The 19,321-nt window shown below is 34.4% G+C and overlaps 1 protein-coding gene and 1 non-coding gene across 2 annotated transcripts in view; one reads left to right on the top strand and one right to left on the bottom strand.

Annotated features, from left to right (window-relative positions):
* Window positions 1-19,321, top strand: part of GTF2E2 (general transcription factor IIE subunit 2) — a 62,546-nt gene that overhangs the window by 19,327 nt on the left and 23,898 nt on the right. Inside the window, exons 3-6 of the mRNA XM_059909299.1 lie at window positions 3,513-3,604; window positions 9,389-9,496; window positions 11,099-11,281; window positions 18,704-18,797. Coding sequence (XP_059765282.1) covers window positions 3,513-3,604; window positions 9,389-9,496; window positions 11,099-11,281; window positions 18,704-18,797 — 477 coding nt within the window. The remainder of the gene's footprint in view (window positions 1-3,512; window positions 3,605-9,388; window positions 9,497-11,098; window positions 11,282-18,703; window positions 18,798-19,321) is intronic.
* On the bottom strand, window positions 2,846-2,952 carry LOC132356762 (U6 spliceosomal RNA). The gene has a single exon (XR_009500038.1). It is a non-coding gene; the product is annotated as a U6 spliceosomal RNA (small nuclear RNA).

Here is a 19,321-nt window from a genome sequence, read left to right as displayed (position 1 = left end):
GTAAATCATTCATAAACTTGAATAGAGCCATCTGGGTTCTCAACTGTCACCCCTTATTTTGGCCTTATTTTTTTTGTCTTTAAGCTAAATTTCTGCACAGGAATTTGTGAGTTAGTAACAAATTGATGATTCCATAGTGCTTAGCTGTAGGATTTCAGATCCTTCAGTGATTATTTCAGTGCTAGGGCTAGAAGATAATGTCGAGAGAGGCAGTAACCTGGGAAACAAACAGTCCAGGTTTACCAGCGTGGTGTTTCCTTCATGAAGTGTGCATAAGAGCTCCTAAATGATATTTTCTTTCTCTTTTTTCTAATACTTGTTATTTACATAAATCTTGCTCTCTGGAAGTGATTATTTTCATGTGGTGGTTTGATTTAGATGAAATTCTGAGGAAGAAGAAAGGAAATAAGGTTTTTATCTCTACTATTTGGGAGAAGGGTAAGTTTTGGTAGGTACACCACCTGTGTTAAAAAAGCAGTCTGTGAAAGTTAAGTTGCAAAAGAATCCTCAGTTGGATGTGTAGAGATAGAATGATTTTCTTATGGTGTATTAGAGTTGTGGTCTAAGCTTAACAGTCAAGGTTTTTATTTATGGGAGTGGCTACTAGAACAACAGCAGACTGGGTAAATGCTTGCTGTGCAGACTTATTTTTTAAAATTATGGATAATTGGCACATTTGTTTCTAGGGCCAATAAAGGGGTATGTGGAAACATTCTTATTATAGTCATTCATTCAGTCAATTAATATTTATTGTTGACTGTGCCTGGCATTGAGTTAAACACTGGAGGCCTTATGGTAAACAAAACTGTATGTGCTTCATGATTGACCATTTGCGTGGTGCTTATCCTTAGCATATTGTCCTTAACTGTTATTTATAGTCTTTCCAGCTAGTTGTTTATTTAGTAGTGTAGGATAAACATAGTATTATTTTCCTAAAGTTAAACAAGAATTCCCTAAATATGCATTTATGAATTTCTGTACTGTGACAAAATATCCAGTTTGAGGTGGAATAACCTGTGTTAAATATTAGTTAATGATTCTTATACAAGACATATCAGAGTTTACAACTGGATTTGAATCTTTACTCTGCCACTTATTACTCTGAGCTTTCTTAGGTTTAAAATGAGACAGTAAAACCTCCTAAATAGGATTTTTGGGAGGGATTAAATGGGAAAATCATTTAGCACAGGTCTTGGCAATAGTAGGTGTTCAATAAATGTTAGTTACTATTATCATTATGAGTTTCCTGAAACCTTGGGAAAATGAACCATGTAGGAAGTATTTCATAATTGAAATAGTAAATGTGAAAACACACCTGTAAGGCATTCTTTGTTTTTTGTTTTTTTTTTAGAATTTTGCCAAGGGAACAGAGTTTTATTATTTGTTTGTTTGTTTATTTATTTATGGCTGCGTTGGGTCTTAGCTGTGGCATGCAGGCTCTTCGTTGTGGCGCGTGGGCTTCTCTCTAGTTGTGGTGTGTGGGTTTTCTCTCTCTAGTGGTGGCACGCAGGCTCCAGAGTGTGTGGGCTCTGTAGTTTGTGGCACGTGGGCTTAGTTGCCCCACGGCATGTGGGAATCCTAGTTCTCTGACCAGGGATGGAACCCGAGTCCCCTGCATAGGAAGGGGGATTCTTTACCACTGGATCACCAAGGAAGTCCCCGTAAGGCATTCTTAATATTGCTGTTTTTGAAAACATAGTAAAGAAGGCTTTAATGTGTCAATTATTATATTATTAAAATTGTAACAAAGTTATTTTTAAAGGAAAATTGCGTATGAGGTCTCAAAAAATCAGTCAGTAAAGCCTTTTCACTAACTAATCTCAAAGGAATATTATGTTGCCTTCTAGAAGCTGTTCCTGTGGATCTCTGACAGTTGTTACATTTGACTTGTGGTTATTCTAATGCATTCTTTTATTTAAATTATTATTACCAAACTGGTGCCAGAAATGGACTCTCCCCCCTTTTATTTAACCTCTTCCTTTGTGGATCAGCCACATGGGAACTTTATAATATCTGATCTGAGGCCTGGCTAATAAAATGTGTACTTCTGAAATGTCTTCCTGGTATTTACAGTGACTTTTTTTTTACTCTTCCTGCCTATGACTAATAGAATGCATTTGTGATGCAATGGTAGCATTAGGATTTCTGCCTGTAAATATGCAACAGAATGGTATATGTTCTGAACCAAATGATCTTCTATGTAGATTGCTCCTTGTTTCATGCTGTCATCCTTTTTAAGTATCCATGTTTATGCAGTGGCAGTGCTTATGTGTGTGTGTTTTTTTTTTTAACATCTTTATTGGAGTATAATTGCTTTACAATGGTGTGTTAGTTTCTGCTCTATAACAAAGTGAATCAGCTATACATATACATATATCCCCATATCTCCTCCCTTTTGCGTCTCCCTCCCACCCTCCCTATCCCACCCCTCTAGGTGGTCACAGAGCACTGAGCTGATCTCCCTGTGCTATGCGGCTGCTTCCCACTAGCTATCTATTTTACATTTGGTAGTATATATATGTCCATGCCACTCTCTCACTTTGTCCCAGCTTACCCTTCCCCCTCCCCGTGTCCTCAAATCCATTCTCTACATCTGCATCTTTATTCCTGTCCTGCCCCTAGGTTCTTCATAACCATTTTTTTTTTTTAGATTCCGTATATATGTGTTAGCATACGGTATTTGTTTTTCTCTTTCTGACTTACTTTACTCTGTATGACAGACTCTAGGTCCATTCACCTCACTACAAATAACTCAATTTCGTTTCTTTTTATGGCTGAGTAATATTCCATTGTATATATGTGCCACATCTTCTTTATCCATTCATCTGTTGATGGACACTTCGGTAAAAATATGGAATGCTTCACAAATTTGTGTGTCATCCTTGCGCAGGGGCCATGCTAATCTTCTCTGTATTGTTCCAATTTTAGTATATGTGCTGCCGAAGCGAGCACAGTGCTTATTTTTTTTATTCCTAATATATCTTTAAAATTTCCCTTAAAATAGTTATCGTATCATACTTTTTATTAATTCCCATTAATCAATACCCATTTATTTTTTTTTAAGTTGATAAGCAGAAATTGATGTCATTGGTGATAAATTGAACTTTTTATCCCTTAGAAGTAATCCACTCACTTCTTATGGTTTTTAAGGTTGTTAGAAAAGCACTATGGATCAGATTGAGATTTGTATTGTCCTCTTGTTTAAAAAACCTTGCTTTTAATTATGGTGGAAATCTAATCAGACTTAAGGAAAGGGTGAGATAAAGGTGCTTATAAAAGAAATGTATTTTGAATTATTTATACTTTGCTTCCATCCTTGGTGAGAAAATAGTTATTATGCATGCAAAGATTTTAAATTTGTCACCAAAATTTTATAGGGTAGAATTGACTAGATAGGAAGACTCCAAAACAAGAAATATTTTACCAGAGTTAAAATCATCTTAGTTGCTTAAAAGTCAGTAATCACATCTAATATGAAAATGTTATAATTGCTTTTTGAACCTCATTTTCAGATCATAGCAATGGATCATTTAACTTGAAAGCTCTATCAGGAAGCTCTGGATATAAGTTTGGCGTTCTTGCTAAGATTGTGAATTACATGAAGGTAAGTATTTTTTTCAACTAACAGAAATTCTGTTGACTTCTGGCAGAAGACGGGGATTGGAATTTTCAGAAGTAAATTTGTATATACATGTCAAAATTTATCAAATTGTATGTTTCAATATGTGTCATTTATTTTATGCCTATTATACCTCAAAACTGTAAAAAAAAAAAAAAAAAAAAGATTTACTGCCTGAAGCCTTTTACATTATATCAAGTTAGCATTGCAGTGAGTCATCTAAGTGTATTTGATTTACATTACGTTACATTAGTTCAAGTACACGGTTTAAGCCCACCATTTCACTTAATAAAATTGTGCTCAGGCAGTAGATACAGTCACCTCTTAATCAGTCAATACGTGTTGACAAAACCAATGAGAAAATGGGAACGATTTACAGGATATTACTTCCATTGATGTGAGAAGTAAAAATCTACATAGTTCAGGCAGATGATGGTGGTGGTGGCTTTTCTACATCTTGGAGGAGAAAATTTGAGAATTACTGAGTGTCTCAGAAAAACTTTGACTCACAAAAGAATTGGAGTTTAATGTTTGATTGGAGATTTAGTATTTTTTGAAGTAAATTTTGAAGTTTTTTAAAATAAATTTATTTATTTATTTTTGGCTGTGTTGGATCTTCGTTGCTATGTGTGGGCTTCTCATTGTCGTGGCTTCTCTTGTTGCGGAGCACGGGCTCTAGGCGCGCACGCTTCAGTAGTTGTGGCATGTGGGCCCAGTACTTGTGGCTCGCGGGCTCTAGAGCTCAGGCTCAGTAGTTGTGGCACATGGGCTTAGTGGCTCCGTGGCATGTGGGATCTTCCCGGGCCAGGGCTCGAACCCGTGTCCCTTGCATTGGCAGGCAGATTGTTAACCACTGTGCCACCAGGGAAGCCCCAATTTTGAAGTTTTGATGGTATGACATTTTGGCTTTACTAAGGATTCTGAACCCTAACTTAATTTATGAAAGTGAAATTTCATTTATAGCTAAAATGGCTAAGTGATTTCAGATTTACCCCCTTTGTCTGCCAAACTCTTATTCCCATTTAGTTACTAGTTGTATCTCTTGAAAAAAAAGTCAAAGAAAGTACTGTATTTGTTATTATTTCAAATTTCAGCTATTCCTTAGTATATAAATCAAATTTTATGTGAAGTCTTTTCTTTTGTAATTTAAGAGACGCGGTGTCTGTCTAGCTATATCTGAAATCTGTGGTTTGTATTTGATTTCTGGTAGAAATGTGTTAGTTTATAATTTCTCATTATCAAATAATATACTCTGACACTTAGGCATTTACCTTTCATTCCATCCATCCATTCCCCCACATGGTGAGCAATACTAAAACCTACTATCTGCTGTTATGGCACGAATGGTATGAATACCCAGACGAAATGTATGCCCTCGAGGCTGTCAGTCTTTTGAGGGAGACTGACATTTAAATGTCATGTTTTTGCTACTCTACTAAAAACAGTTTTCATTTATCTAGAGACCCTTATTGCTTTGTTAATCTATGACAACTATCTTCAAATTTTTACTCATGTGTTCCCTGAAACAATTTTGAAAAACTGTGTGTCCCTTTGCACATATTTAAATTGATAAGTGTAATTTTTCAGCAAAAGGTTTTTTTTTAATTGAAGTATAGTTGATTTACAATGTTGTATTAGTTTCAGGTGTACAGCAAAGTGATTCAGGTATACATATATGTATATTCTTTTTCAGATTCTTTTCCATTATAGGTTATTACAAGATATTGAATATAGTTCCCTGTGCTATACAGTAGGTCCTTGCTTATGTATTTTATATATAGTAGTGTGTAGCTGTTGATCCCAAACTCCTCAAACCTCCCCCCTTCCCCCTTTGGTAACCATAAGTTTGTTTTCTATGTCTGTGAGTCTATTTATGTTTTAACAAAAGTCTAAATAGTGACACAGGATGAAATTACTGGCATATTGTAATATTTCAGTAAAATACAGCACTCTTAAATTTATCTAAGGGAATCTAAATGCCATTTTTTAAAAATATGAAAACAGACTTTAATGGTTGGAAATTTTAATTATTTTCCTTTCAACTTGTATGTCAGTTCTGTTACTCCCACTGAATTTTATCCTAATGTTATGTATTTTAGTGTTTGGAAATCTTCTGTTGATCATCTGTCAAACTCCTTTGTCACAATAATATGTATATAAATTGAAATTAGGAATGTTTTCCCTATAACCATAAGGCTCTAAATATTTTCTGGTTTGAGCTATCATTATAATTACTATTACCAAATAGTTGATTAGAATAACATAAATATATTAAAATTTTGATTAAAATTCACTTTGTATGTAATAGTTATGCAACAGAAATCCATTTTTAATGAAATAAATGGAGCTGTCTTATCTCTCCAGTGGTTCTTGTATCTGGAGATAATATATTATTTACTGATAGAATGAAACAGGATTTGGCACCAATTTCTGGTCTTATTTTGAGATCTTGTAGGTTTAAGTGCTGAGAAATAAATGTTCATATAAATAAGTTCATTCTAATAGAAATTTTGTGATAGCAAAACCTTCCAAGTTGTATGCCAGAAATTACGTGGTGATTTATCATCAAACATTTATCAGTTGACAGTTCTGTTAGGTCCTTCTTCAGTTTTGTTGAAAGTAAAAGAATGGGAATCACCTAACTTGCCAGAGGATTTGTTACCTGGTCCTTAACCATCTAGTTTCTAGGAAGTGTATCAAAAAGGTTTTACCAAGACTCAGTAAATGTCTAATTATATCAGCTTCCTCTTCTTCCCCATATCGGTACTTTCGTTAATCTGATACATTCAGAAGCAGTTGAGAAAATAAAAATACTAGTTTCAACACACCTTTGCCAGTGCAATTTTTTTTGATGAAATACTTTTATCTTAGGTGTATAAGTATATTTTTGCCAAAACTGTCAGGTTGAAGGTTTAGCATACTCAGTTTATGGAAATTATTTTCTGGTTAACAAAGCTAGTCTCCATTGTCAGACCAACCAGATATACCAAACTTATTTTTTTATCATATTTTAAGTAATATAAAAATCACTGAGAAATATAGTATGGAATGAATACTAACAGTTACTACTAAGGTAGTTGAGATTAAAATTATAAGGATCAAAAAGAATGAATTTTTCCATTTTTATATGATTAAAAAAATAAATACGCAGTTTACCATCGTGTAACATTGCATCATTATAAATAATCAAATGTTTATGAAGCAAGGGTGTGTTAAACAGTGTGTTATTCCTTTTCTAAATGTGTGTGTTTGTATCTTCTATCTCTGATATTCAGCTTTTAGATATAAATAAAAGGGAATGATTCAGAAATAACTGTAAATTTTATCTTGGGGTGATTAATGAAGGGGAAGGATACCTATTGCTAAAAATGAATTGGTTTTACAGCTAACTATGACTTATTTTTTTAATAGGAGGTAGAAATATTAAATATTTAAAACGTAATGAGAATTGACTAATTAGAATGAAAATTTCATGATATGATTTGATAAAGTAGGTTTTAACTACCGCATTGAATAATGCACCCTCAGTCTAAAACAGTTCCTATGTGGTTTTTGTCTATGGGTTTTATGTAGCATGATTTGAACATTTTGGTAGTCCGAGAAAATATTTGTTATATTTAAAAGAATCAGCCTCCTTTATTAATACTGCTTCAGTTCTTTAAATGTGCTTTTTCTTCTGGCTAATAAATATTCAAGGAATGGATTTTGAGAATTGCCGAAGAGAATTACTTATATGAAAATACCTGAAAAATTCTATATTTATCATTAGATACTTCTTACCAGCGTTCCCTTTATTTGGAGATTCTCCCCTAAGAGTGATGCATTCTTGGACAGTATGGCATGGAGGTGTGTGGGGATGGAAGAGACAGAGTTGTTTAAAGGGAACAGCTCTCAATTGCCCACAAACTGTAGTTCATCAGAATTTAGAATGTCATAGCAAGGGCAAAAATATCCTATTTTTAACTCCTAGAAAAATATTTAGGACTGGAAGAGACAAGAAGCCCCATCTGTAGTGGATAGTTTGATACCTTGATTTATCATTTATGAAGGCTTCCCCAAAACAATATTTTTTTGACCTGACCTTTTGTTTGAGTCCCTGGAGTTTAATATAGCTCCGGGCATTGCAGTATAAATTCTGGGTGGAGGTGAGAGTTATACCTTTTTTTTTTTTTTTTTTTTTTTTGTGGAAAGGGGGCAGGCCTGTTTTGAAAAGGAAAGAGTACATTCGGAAGATGATCTGTAAACTGATTCTTGGAAAGTCTTCAGCTGCCCCTTGTGTACCCTTTTTGAAGAGCTGATAAAACCAAGAACTCAGAAAGAAAGGAAAAAGGCGACACAAAATACTCCTCATAGTTTATTCATTTACTGATGGAAGAGCTCTTTAATTGCTCAATGAGAATTATGTAGAAATTATATGGAGAAGGTTCAAGAGATACGGTTAGGTCCATATGAGACACTGCTCTAGTTCTAAGATGACAAATCAATGGTGCACTTTGTTTTTGGTGGAATGATTTTTCTCTTGATCTCACTATTATCCGTTTATGTGGTTGTGTCTCAGTTATGTAAAAAATCATGTTGAAAAATTTGGTTAGTTTGGTTTAGCCTAGCTCAGTGGTTCTCAATGTGTCATTCTCCAGCCAAAGGCATCAGCATCTCCTGGGAATTTGTAAGAAGTGCAAATTCTTGGGCCCCTTCCTAGATCTACTGATCCGAAACTCTGGGAGTGCAGCTCAGCAGTCTGTGTTTTCACAAGCCCTTCCTTCAGGTGATTCTGATGCACACCACTGTGCCACTTACATATGTTTTTTAACTTAATAGTTTGTCCTGGACATCTTTCCAAATTAGCACATAGGGAACATCTGTATTTTCTTTTCTTAACATCTATATAGTAGCATAGATGTGCTGTAGTTTATTTGATCATTCCTCTATTGATGGCCACTTGAGTTGTTTCTAATACAACTTAGTGTTGTAGTAGTTCTAATAGTACGTCTTAATACAACTAATGTTTCTAATTTTCCTTTTACAGCAATGCGGCTTTTCTACTTTGTGGTTTATCTGTAAGGTAAATTCCTAGAAGCCGACTTGCTGGGTCAGGGGTTTCAATGCATTTATATTGCCAGATTCCCTCTGTAGGAGTTGTATCAATTTGCATTCTTACCAGCAGTGTGTGAGAGGGCCTGTTTCCTTACAGCCTCACCAATAGAGTTGTCAAACATGGAATTTTGCCGGTGTGATAAGAAATACCTTAATGGAAGTTGAGTATCTTTTCCTATGTCTAAGGTCATTTGCATCTCTTTTTTTTTGTGCTTTTTGTGTTCCTGTCATTGGGTCATTTTCTTGTTAGGTTTTTGGACCTGTTAAAATATTAGGAAGGCTAACTCTTTGTGATATGAATTGCAAATATTTTTTCTCAGTTTGTCATTTGATTTTATATAGCTACAAGTTTGAACTTGGTTCTGTATGATTTTATAGTCTATTCTCTTCATCACTATAATTGTACTGCCTTAAATAATATACATTCTGCATTCCTGAAAAGATTAATTTACTGGTAACTATTATTTAATGCATCTAGCATTTTAAAACTGTCTTCCAGGGAATTCCCTTGCAGCCCAGTGGTTAAGACTCTGTGCTTTCACAGCTGAGGGCCTGGGTTCAATCCCTGGTCAGGGAAATAAAATCCCACAAGTTGCACAGCGTGCCCCCTGCCTCCCCGCCAAAAAAAATCATTAAAAAAACCTGTCTTCTAATAACAGTTTCTTGCCGCAATAGACACGGCATCAGCGAGGAGATACACATCCTCTTACTTTAGAAGAAATTTTGGATGAAACACAACATTTAGATATTGGACTCAAGCAGAAACAATGGCTAATGACTGAGGTAAGAATAGGCTTAAATTATTGTAAAAAAAAAAAAATTTGTTGTAACTAGGGTTTTCATATACTGAAATATGATAATTATTTTTGCTTTTTCTTAAAAGAATTGGTGTAGGGTTTTTGTTCTTTAAACATACACATTTTGAGATTGACTTGTTTTCATATAACCTTATGTATCTATTTAAAAATGTCAAAGACTTGAACATAAAAGTTATAAAGAAGTCAGTCATTGTACCAATTTTTAACTTTTTGCAGAATAATTGATACTTATTTTGAATTGCTAAATTTATAATGTACATGTTGGCAAGTTGTATTGTTTCTATGTTTTAGGACATTTAATGCATGAGGGTATTATAGGGAAAGCAAGATATTTTGTTAAGCAAGATACTTGTTACACCGCTACTGCTATTATGATTTGATAGTGACGTTACTGCCTCTAGCAGATTACTTGGAAAAATAATCATGAACATTGTATATATGTTCCACACAACGTTGGAAGAAAAGGAATCCCCAACCATCAGTGACCACGCTAATTTGGAAATGAGTAGCACTTTAAAAATTGAGATATTTGTCTCTTTTCTGTTTAAGTATGAAATGACAATTTAATAAGACAACTTTCTAGGACCAGTGCTGATTCTAAAGACCAAATGTAAACTTCCTAAAATATAATTTAATTTATTTTATCGAGCAAATATTGTTCTTGATTTTAGTAATGTAAAATGAACCAGTTAGTATCATTGTAGCTCATTATATTAGTGATATACAAATGGTGGTAATCCACATTTAAATTTTGATGCTTTACCTAATCTTGAAATTTCATGGACTTACCCACATTAGGTAATTTTATTATAATTACTATTCTATTCTCCCTCCTTTCTTCTTTCTGTGTTTCTTCTCTTTATCCTTTCAGGATCAGGCTGGCAGCTGTAGAAGAAAATTAATAGGGTTGCTCTTTCTTGAAGAGCTTTCCTTCTGATACTAGCTATAAAACAGGACTGACTAGAAACATAATTATATTCAGTAATTTCTGCATTCCTACTCAGTTTCAATCTCAGCTGACAGCGTTATAGGTAAATTTCTTACACGCACTAGCCTGGTCCTTTTCAGTTCCTTCCACAGCTGCTGGTGCCATTTGATACCGTGTGGAGCAGGCTGACTATTGGTATTTTCATCCCAGGGTAATGTTTCTCACATTATAATCCCGATGTGTGATAAACTATACTTTGAGGGTGGGGTAGGCAGTAACCACTTCACTTTGTCTAGTGATGTTAATAGGTGTTTTATTGATCCTTACCTCTTTTGTCTTCCGAAAGAATATGGGTACAGCGTTCTTCAAAGCAGTTGTAATAAAGTGGTTTCTTTCTCATCCAAAGAATCTATATAAATCATAAACAGTTTCTTTTATAAAAAATGAGCACCATGCTGGTCTCTGCCTGTTGTTTTGGATCCTGGATGTCCGGTATTTTAGATCTGTTGATATCCACAGGATACTTTTAGTTTGCCACTCTAATACGAGTATTGTGGTTTTTTAATAATTGGTAGAATTAAATAATGTATGTATGGTATTTCCTTTTGTTAATATGTCCAAATTGTGTCACTGTTACAGGCATTAGTCAATAATCCCAAAATTGAAGTAGTAGATGGAAAGTATGCCTTCAAGCCCAAGTACAACTTGAAAGATAAGAAGGCCCTACTTAGGCTTTTAGATAAGCATGACCAGCGAGGCTTAGGAGGAATTCTTTTAGAAGACATTGAGGAAGGACTGCCCAATTCCCAGAAAGCTGTCAAGGTAACCTCTCTTTTCTTTCTATGCCTTAATATAATTTGAATTAATAATGTCTTTTGCTTTTAAAAAATATCATGACTTAAAAAAAAGTTATTTTTAAAACCTCCTCCATCATATATACTTGGGGTTGTTACGAGCCAATTAAAGATTTGAGATTTGTGTTTTGTGCTGTAGAGCAGGACAGAGCATAACCATTTTTGTGGAACTTTGACAGCTCCCTTTTGTGTTGTTGTGTATGATTGATTCTTCAAAATATTTCTGGAAAGATTTCCTCAAAGACATTAGTCTTTTTCTTATAAGTTGTTATGTTTGTATTTAAGAACTCCTTCAACAATGCTTGTGCACATTGCTAACCTGAGGGAATCAGAGGCATTAAAACACAAGAACAGGACTTCCCTGGTGGCGCAGTGGTTGAGAATCTGCCTGTCAATGCAGGGGACACGGGTTTGAGCCCTGGTCTGGGAAGATCCCACATGCCACGGAGCAACTGGGCCCGTGAGCCACAACTACTGAGCCTGAGTGTCTGGAGCCTGTGCTCCGCAACAAGAGAGCCCGCGATAGTGAGAGGCCCGTGCACCGCGATGAAGAGTGGCCCCCGCTCACCGCAACTAGAGAAAGCCCTCGCACAGAAACGAAGGCCCAACACAGCCAAAAATAAAAATAATAAATAAATAATAAATAAAAAATTAAAAAAAAACAACAAAAAAAAAACAAAAAAAAAAACCCACAAGAACATTTGTAATTTGGTTGTTTCGAATTCCTAAAGGGGCTATCAGTAAAAGTGATAGAGTTTACATTTCCTGTTTAAATTTTCAACTCTCTCGGGAAGGCTGCAAGTCTCTGTTATTCAAAATTGCTAACGATTGATGCTAACCTGTAAGCAGGTTCATTCTTTTTGCTACCTGTGGAGAAAACTTGCTTCTTTCTCTGCTTCTTGGTAATTCAGTTACACACGTTAGCCTTTTTGGTATTGTCCCACAAGTCCCTTAGGCTGTGTGTGTGTGTGCGCACGCACATGTGCTTTTGGACTTTGTTGTTGTTGTTGTATTGATCTGTTGTTAACTGTACTGACTTTTTTACCTCCAATTTGTTATTAAGCCCAATTGGTTAATTCTTTATAGATTGTATTTTCAGTTCTAGACCTTGCTTTTTTTTTTTCTAACAATCCCCTCAAGAGAGGTTTTTTTTTTTTTTTTTTAATGTTTATTTATTTGGCTGCACCAGGGTCTTAGTTGTGGCATGCGGGATCTAGTTCCCTGACCAGGGATTGAGCGCGGAGTCTTAACCACTGGACCACCAGGGAAGTTCCATCTAGACTTTCCTTTTCATTCTTTCTTAGGTTTCTGTTTCTCTTCTGAGATTTTGTTTTTTGTTTTTTTTCCATTCATTACAAGCATATTTTACATTACATCCTTGAGTGTAATTTCTTGTAGCTGCTTTAAAATTCTCCTCTTCTAATTTCAAGAGCTGGGTCATCTTGGGGATGGTCTGCTCTGAGACTTTGTCTCTTGAGTACGGGTCATGTTTTCTTCTTTCTTCATATACCTAATTTCTGTTGAGTCTTGAACACTGTGAATTATATGGCTCAGGATTCTGTTATATTCCTCCAAAGAGTGTTTTTGTTTGTTTATTTTGTTTTTAAGTGGGCATTTGTCTTGACTAGAGTCAAACTTCAAACTTTGTATTCTCTGTGGTGGATGGCATACGACACATCTGTTTTGTTCTTTTAGCTCTATTCTTTTTAAAATGTCTTGTCCAGAGATTAGTATAGTAGTTTTCTTCTGGTGGGCTGGTCCCTTAGGAGCTACTTGGCCATTACTAGATGAAGAACCCTTTTTAAGATTTTCACTTAAGTGTCTAAACTTAACCTGCACAAATGTTGCAAATAATATGTGACCAAAGTTGATAAATTGTGCACTTTATAGCATGTTGAAAGGTAGAACTACTGAATGCTAGCTTAACAATTGGGAGTGCTAGGTACATTTCCTGCTCCATTCTTTTTCCCATTTTGATACAGGCCAGTATTGTTACTCTTTGGTAGGCTTTATATTACATTCTAAAGTAGAACAGTAATGTAAACTGATATTTGCTTTTTCTATTTTAAATAATTTTGTGATGTAAAGTCACATTGTCACCGTATTTTTTTTTTTTTTTTTTTTTTTAACATTTGGCTTCCACTTTTTTTCTTTTTCTTTTTTTTTTTTTTTTTTTGGCTGCGTTGGGTCTTCATTGCTGCACGTAGGCTTTCTCTAGTTGCGGCGAGTGGGGGCTACTCTTCGATGCAGGGCACGGGCTTCTCATTGTGGTGGCTTCTCTTGTTGCAGAGCATGGGCTCTAGGTGTGCAGGCTTCAGTAGTTGTGGCACGTGGGCTCAGTAGTTGTGGCTTGCGGGCTCTAGAACACAGCCTCAGTAGCTGTGGCACACGGGCTTAGTTGCTTCGCGGAATGTGGAATCTTCCCGGACCAGGGATCGAACCTGTGTCCCCTGCGTTGGCAAGTAGATTCTTAACCACTGCACCACCAGGGAAGTCCCTGTTACCCTGTTTTTAATGGCTCTCTTCCTTAAGAAGTAGAGCTGAAAAGGGGTCATGAAAAGCACACAGTCTGTCATTTGCAAGCAGGATTATTTCTAAGTTGTTCGAAACCCTAAGTTTTAAAAAAATCCTCACATTTTAAATATGTGAAGATGTGTTCTAAGTAATTTCTCAAGGGAGAAATTTGGCCTAATTAAGTTAAATCCCTTCTGTGTTGTTTCCTTTTCTTCAGTTCTTGGTGGAGATAGAAGATAACTTTTACTGTCATTTTGTTGACCATATAGTGTTTTGAAGAAATGTACAGTATAGTGCTAGCAAGGAACAAAAAGGACTGTGCAAAAGCAAGAAAACAAGACAATGAGAAAAACCAGTGACTGTTCCAGATTATTCACTTCTCAGTAGTTGTTTTTTGGGGGTTTTCTAATAATTAAATTAACTGCCAGAATAATTTTAATAACTCTGCGTTTGTGATATGGTTTAATTTTAAGATGGTGTATTGAATCAACTAAGGGTTTTTTTTTTAAATTAAAAATTCTTTTTAATTGTAAAAAATGATCATAGTAAGTCTGGTTAAATGCGTCACATACATAGTTATCAAAAAAAATTTATTTTGTGATAAGAACTTCTAAGATCTGCTTTCTTAGCAACTTTCAAATATGCAATACAGTATTATTAACTATAGTCATCATAATGTATAGTACATCTCTATGACTTATTTTACAACTGGAAGTTTGTACCTTTTGACCCCTTTCTTGCATTTTGCCCACCCCTTGACCCACTCGCTGCCTCTTGGAACCACCAATCTGTCCTCTGTATCTGTGAGCTCATAATTTTTTTTTTTTTTAAGATTTCATATATAAGTGAGATCATACAGTATTTGTCTTTCTCAGTCTGACTTACTTGACTTAGCATAATGCCCTCAAGGTCCATCCATGTTGTTGCAAATGGCAAGATTTCATTCTTTTTTATGGCTGCGTAATATTCCATTGTTTATATATAGCACATTTTCTTTATCCATTCGTACATCATTGGGCACTTAGGTTGTTTCCATATCTTGGCTACTGTAAATAATACCGCACTGAACAAGGTGGTGCATATATCTTTTTAAGTTAGTGTTTTCATTTTCTTTGGATAAAAATACCCAGAAGTGGTATTGCTGAATCATATGGTAGTTTTATTTTTAATTTTTTGAGGAACCTCCATACTGTTTTCCAAGGTGCCTACATCAGTTTACGTTCACACCAACAGTGCACTAGGGTTCCCTTTTCTCCATATCCTCGCCAAGACTCATCATTTCTTGTCTTTTTGATAATAGCCATTCTGACAGGTGTGAGGTGATAGTCTTGTTGTGGTTTTCATTTTCATTTTCCTGATGATTAGTGATGTTGAGCATCTTTTCATGTACCTGCTGACCATCTGTGTGTCTTCTTCAGGAAAACGTCTATTCAAATCTTCTGCCCAATTTTTAATCGGGTGGGGTTTTTTGTTTTTTTTGCTGTTGAGTTCCATGAGTTCTTTATATATTTTGGATGTTAACCCCTTATCAGATATATGATTTGCAAATATTTTCTCCCACTTAGTAGGTTGCCTTTTCATTTTGTTGATGTTTCCTTTGCTGTGCAGAAGCTTTCTAGTATAATGTGATCCCCACCTGTTTATTTTTGCTTTTGTTGCTTTTGCTTTTGATGTCAAATCTGAAAAGGTGCCAAGATGAATGTCAAGGAGCTTATTGCCTGTGTTTTCTTACAGGAGTCTTATGGTTTCAGGTCTTACATTCAGGTCTTTAATCCATTTTGAAATAATTTTTGCATATGGTGTGAGATAATGGTTCAGTTTCATTCTTTTGCATGTGGTTGCCCAGTTTTCCCAGCACCATTTATTGAGAGACTATCCTTTCCCTATTGTATATTCGTAGCATCTTTGTCGTAAATTAATTCACCATATATGCATAGGTTTATTTCTGGGTTCTCTCTTCTGTCCCATTGATCTATGTGTCTGTTTTTATGCCAGTACCATACTGTTTCAATTACTGTACCTTTGTAGTATAGGCAGTGTGATGCCTTCAGCTTTGTTCTTTTTCAAGATTGCTTTGGCTGACAGGATCTTTTGTGGTTCCATATAAATTTTAGCATTGTTCTATTTCTGTGAAAAATGCCATTGGAATTTTGATAGGGATTGCATTGAATCTATATTTTGCTTTGGGTAGTATAGACATTTTAACAATATTAACTCTTCCAATCCATGAGCACAGAATATCTTTCCATTTTTTGTGTCTTCTTCAGTTTCTTTCATCATTGTCATATAGTTTTCAGTGTAGACGTTATTTATCTCCTTGGTGAAATTTATTTCTAGGTATCTTATTCTTTTTGATGCAATTGTAAATGGGATTGTTAATTTCTCTTTCTGATAGTTATTAGTGCATAGAAACTCAAAATTTTTGTATATTGATTATACAATATACAAAACTTTACTGAATTCATTATTCTAATAGTTTTTTGGTGAAGTCTTTAGGGAGATACATAAAACCCAGTTTGCCAAAAGTAATATTTTTATTCCTTCCTTTCCAATTTTTGTATGCCTTTTATTTCTTTTTCTTGCCTAATTGCTCTAGTTAGGACTCCAATACTATGTTGAGTAAAAGTGGCAGAGTAGACATCCTTGTCTTGTTCCTGATTTTAGAGGCAATGCTTTCAGCCTTTCACTGTTGAATTTGATGTAAGCTGTGGGCTTGTCATATATGGCCTTTATTATGTTGAGGTATGTTACCTTGGTATCCACACTGTGGAGAGTTATCATAAGTGGATGTTGAATTTTGCCAAATGCTTTTTCTGCATTTACTGAAATGATCATATGATTTTTATCTTTCATTTTATTAATGTGCTATATCACATTGATTGATTTGCAGATATTGAGCCATCCTTGCATGCCTGGAATAAATCCCACTTGATTGTGGTGTGTGATTCTTTTAATGTATTGTTGAATTTGGTGTGTTGACTATTCTGTTGAGGATTTTTTGCATCTATGTTCATCAGGGATATTGGCCTGTAATTTTCTTTTCTTGTAGCATACTTTATCTGGTTTTGGTATCACGGTAATGCTGGCCTCGAAAAATGAGTTTGATGAACAGCTTCAGTTTTTTGGAAGAGTTTGAGAAGGATTGATATTCTTCTTTGTTCAGTAGAGTTCACTAGTGAAGTTATCTGGTCCTGGACTTTTGTTTGTTGGGAGATTTTTGAGTACTTATTCAATTTATTAGTAACTGATCTGTTCACAATTCCTGTTTCTTCACGATTCAGTCTTGATAACTTATATGTTTCTAGAAATTCATCCATTTCCTCTAGGTTGTCCAATTTTGTTGGTGTACGTTCATAGTAGTCTCTTATGATTCTTTGTATTCTATGGTATTATTTGTAATGCCTCTCATTTCATTTCTGATTTAATTGAGTTTTCTGTCCTTTTTTCTTGGTTAGTTGAGCTAAGGGTTTGTCAATTTTGTTTATCTTTTCAAAGAACCAGCTCATAGTTTTATTAATCTTTTCTGTTGTCTTTTTAGTCTCTATTTAAATTTATTTCCACTAATCTTTGTTAGTTCCTTCCTTATACCAACTTCATACTTCATTTGTTCTTTTTCTAGTTCCTTGAGGTGTAAGTTTAGGTTATCTGAATTGTTCTTGTTTTTCGATGTAGGCATTTATACCTGTGAACTTTCTCTTAGAATTGCTTTTTTTTTTTTTTAACCTCTCATAAGTTTTGGTATGTTGTATTTCCATTTTCATTTTTTTCAAGGTATGTTTAAATTTCTTCTTTGACCCAGTGATTAGAAGCATATTGCTTAATTTCTGCATATTGCTTAATCTCTGCATATTTATGAATTTTCCATCTTCTTATAATTGATTTTTAGTTTTACATACCATTGTGGTCAGAAAAGGTGCTTGATGTGATTTGTTAAGACTCGTTTTGTGGCTTAACATATTAACTATCCCGGAGAATATCAAGTGTGTACTTGAGAATAATGTGTATTCTATTGCTTTTGGATGGAATGTTCTTTATATATCTGTTAAGTCCATGTAGTTCACACATGGATGCCTAAGGCTGAGATTATTGTCATCTAAAGGCTCATAGATTGAGACTTTATTTCTGTGATGAATTTCACCATCATCATTATAGTCCAGATTACTGCTATCAGGCTTTTTGCATTCTTGTTCTCATTAATTAATAATAATGAAATATATCAATTTTCTTGTCATTGCTAGAGTAGTAGAAAATGAAAAATTTTTAATTGTCAACTGTGCTCAGTGAAAGCTAAAAGATAGTAAAGACTACTCAAGTCTTTTATATTTTCTTTAAAGATGATGCAGTATTTTGGGCAGTGCAGTAAGAAAACTGAAGGATGCTATTTATCTCATAGTTGCACACACATTTTTAGGTGATTTAATCATTCTTCCATTTTCTTACTGTTCTAGCTTTTCAAAGCATAATTGGAAATGATAGATGGATAATGATGAGTAACAAAATATTTCAAGGTAAAGGAAAAGTAAGAACAATGAGGTTCCACAGTTTTTCTCATAGATTAATGAAAGGGTCCAGTAGACCCAAATTGTAATTGCAACATAGATTGAATTTTGTTCTATTTAAAACAATTTTTTTTTCTTTATGTACTTTGGATGATCTCTAAGAATAAAAGTCTCAAAATATCAATTCTTAAAAATAGAACTGCTCAAGAAAGAAACTCAAGAATTAAAATTTGGTCTAGTGGACCCTAATGGTGTACTGAGGGTTAAAGGAAGTGGGAGTCCTTTGTTGTTTTAAAAAAAAAAAAAAAAAAATTTTTTTTTTTTTCCTTGGGTGATGTAATTTGGAGTTAACTGAAAATTTTTTCTTTATCTTTAAGGCTTTAGGGGACCAGATACTATTTGTAAACCGTCCTGATAAGAAGAAGATTCTTTTCTTCAATGATAAGAGCTGTCAGTTTTCTGTGGATGAAGGTGAGCCTTTCTGTATAGATAACTTTCTTTAATTTGCAGACATGTTACAAATTTAGGGTGACAGAATTTATAATATTTATAATACAATTATAACTTAAATTTTATAATACTGCTTTTTTAGCATTATCATCTCAACGCTAATAACTCCTATGTCTAATGTATTGTTTCTCACAATGCAGTTTGAAATGTGTAATTTGAAAGATTTTAGGTACAGTCATAGTATAGCAGTTCATGATTTCTTATGCTCATAGCTCAGCTGTACCAAACAGGAGTTTATTTCTTTATTTCTGTTGTTTTACAAATATTACTTCATATCTTGATATGAAAGCTTGTTTCAGGATGAGAAAAAGAATAAACTTTTTGTGGAGACTGATATTCTCTTAAATGACTTAGAATTTTTTGATTATCAAATTGGATAAGAAAGGAGATTAATTTTTTCTTTCTGGCAATTTTAGAGTTGTATGCTAAGCTATATGTTGTCTTGTACTAAATGTGTGATACTTATATTTTGGATTTTAGTTTAA

Source organism: Balaenoptera ricei, chromosome 21 (genome assembly GCF_028023285.1).
Source record: "Balaenoptera ricei isolate mBalRic1 chromosome 21, mBalRic1.hap2, whole genome shotgun sequence".
Taxonomy (NCBI): domain Eukaryota; kingdom Metazoa; phylum Chordata; class Mammalia; order Artiodactyla; family Balaenopteridae; genus Balaenoptera; species Balaenoptera ricei.
The sequence above is the reverse complement of the archived record's forward strand: the minus strand, read 5'-3'. Positions and strand labels throughout refer to the sequence as shown.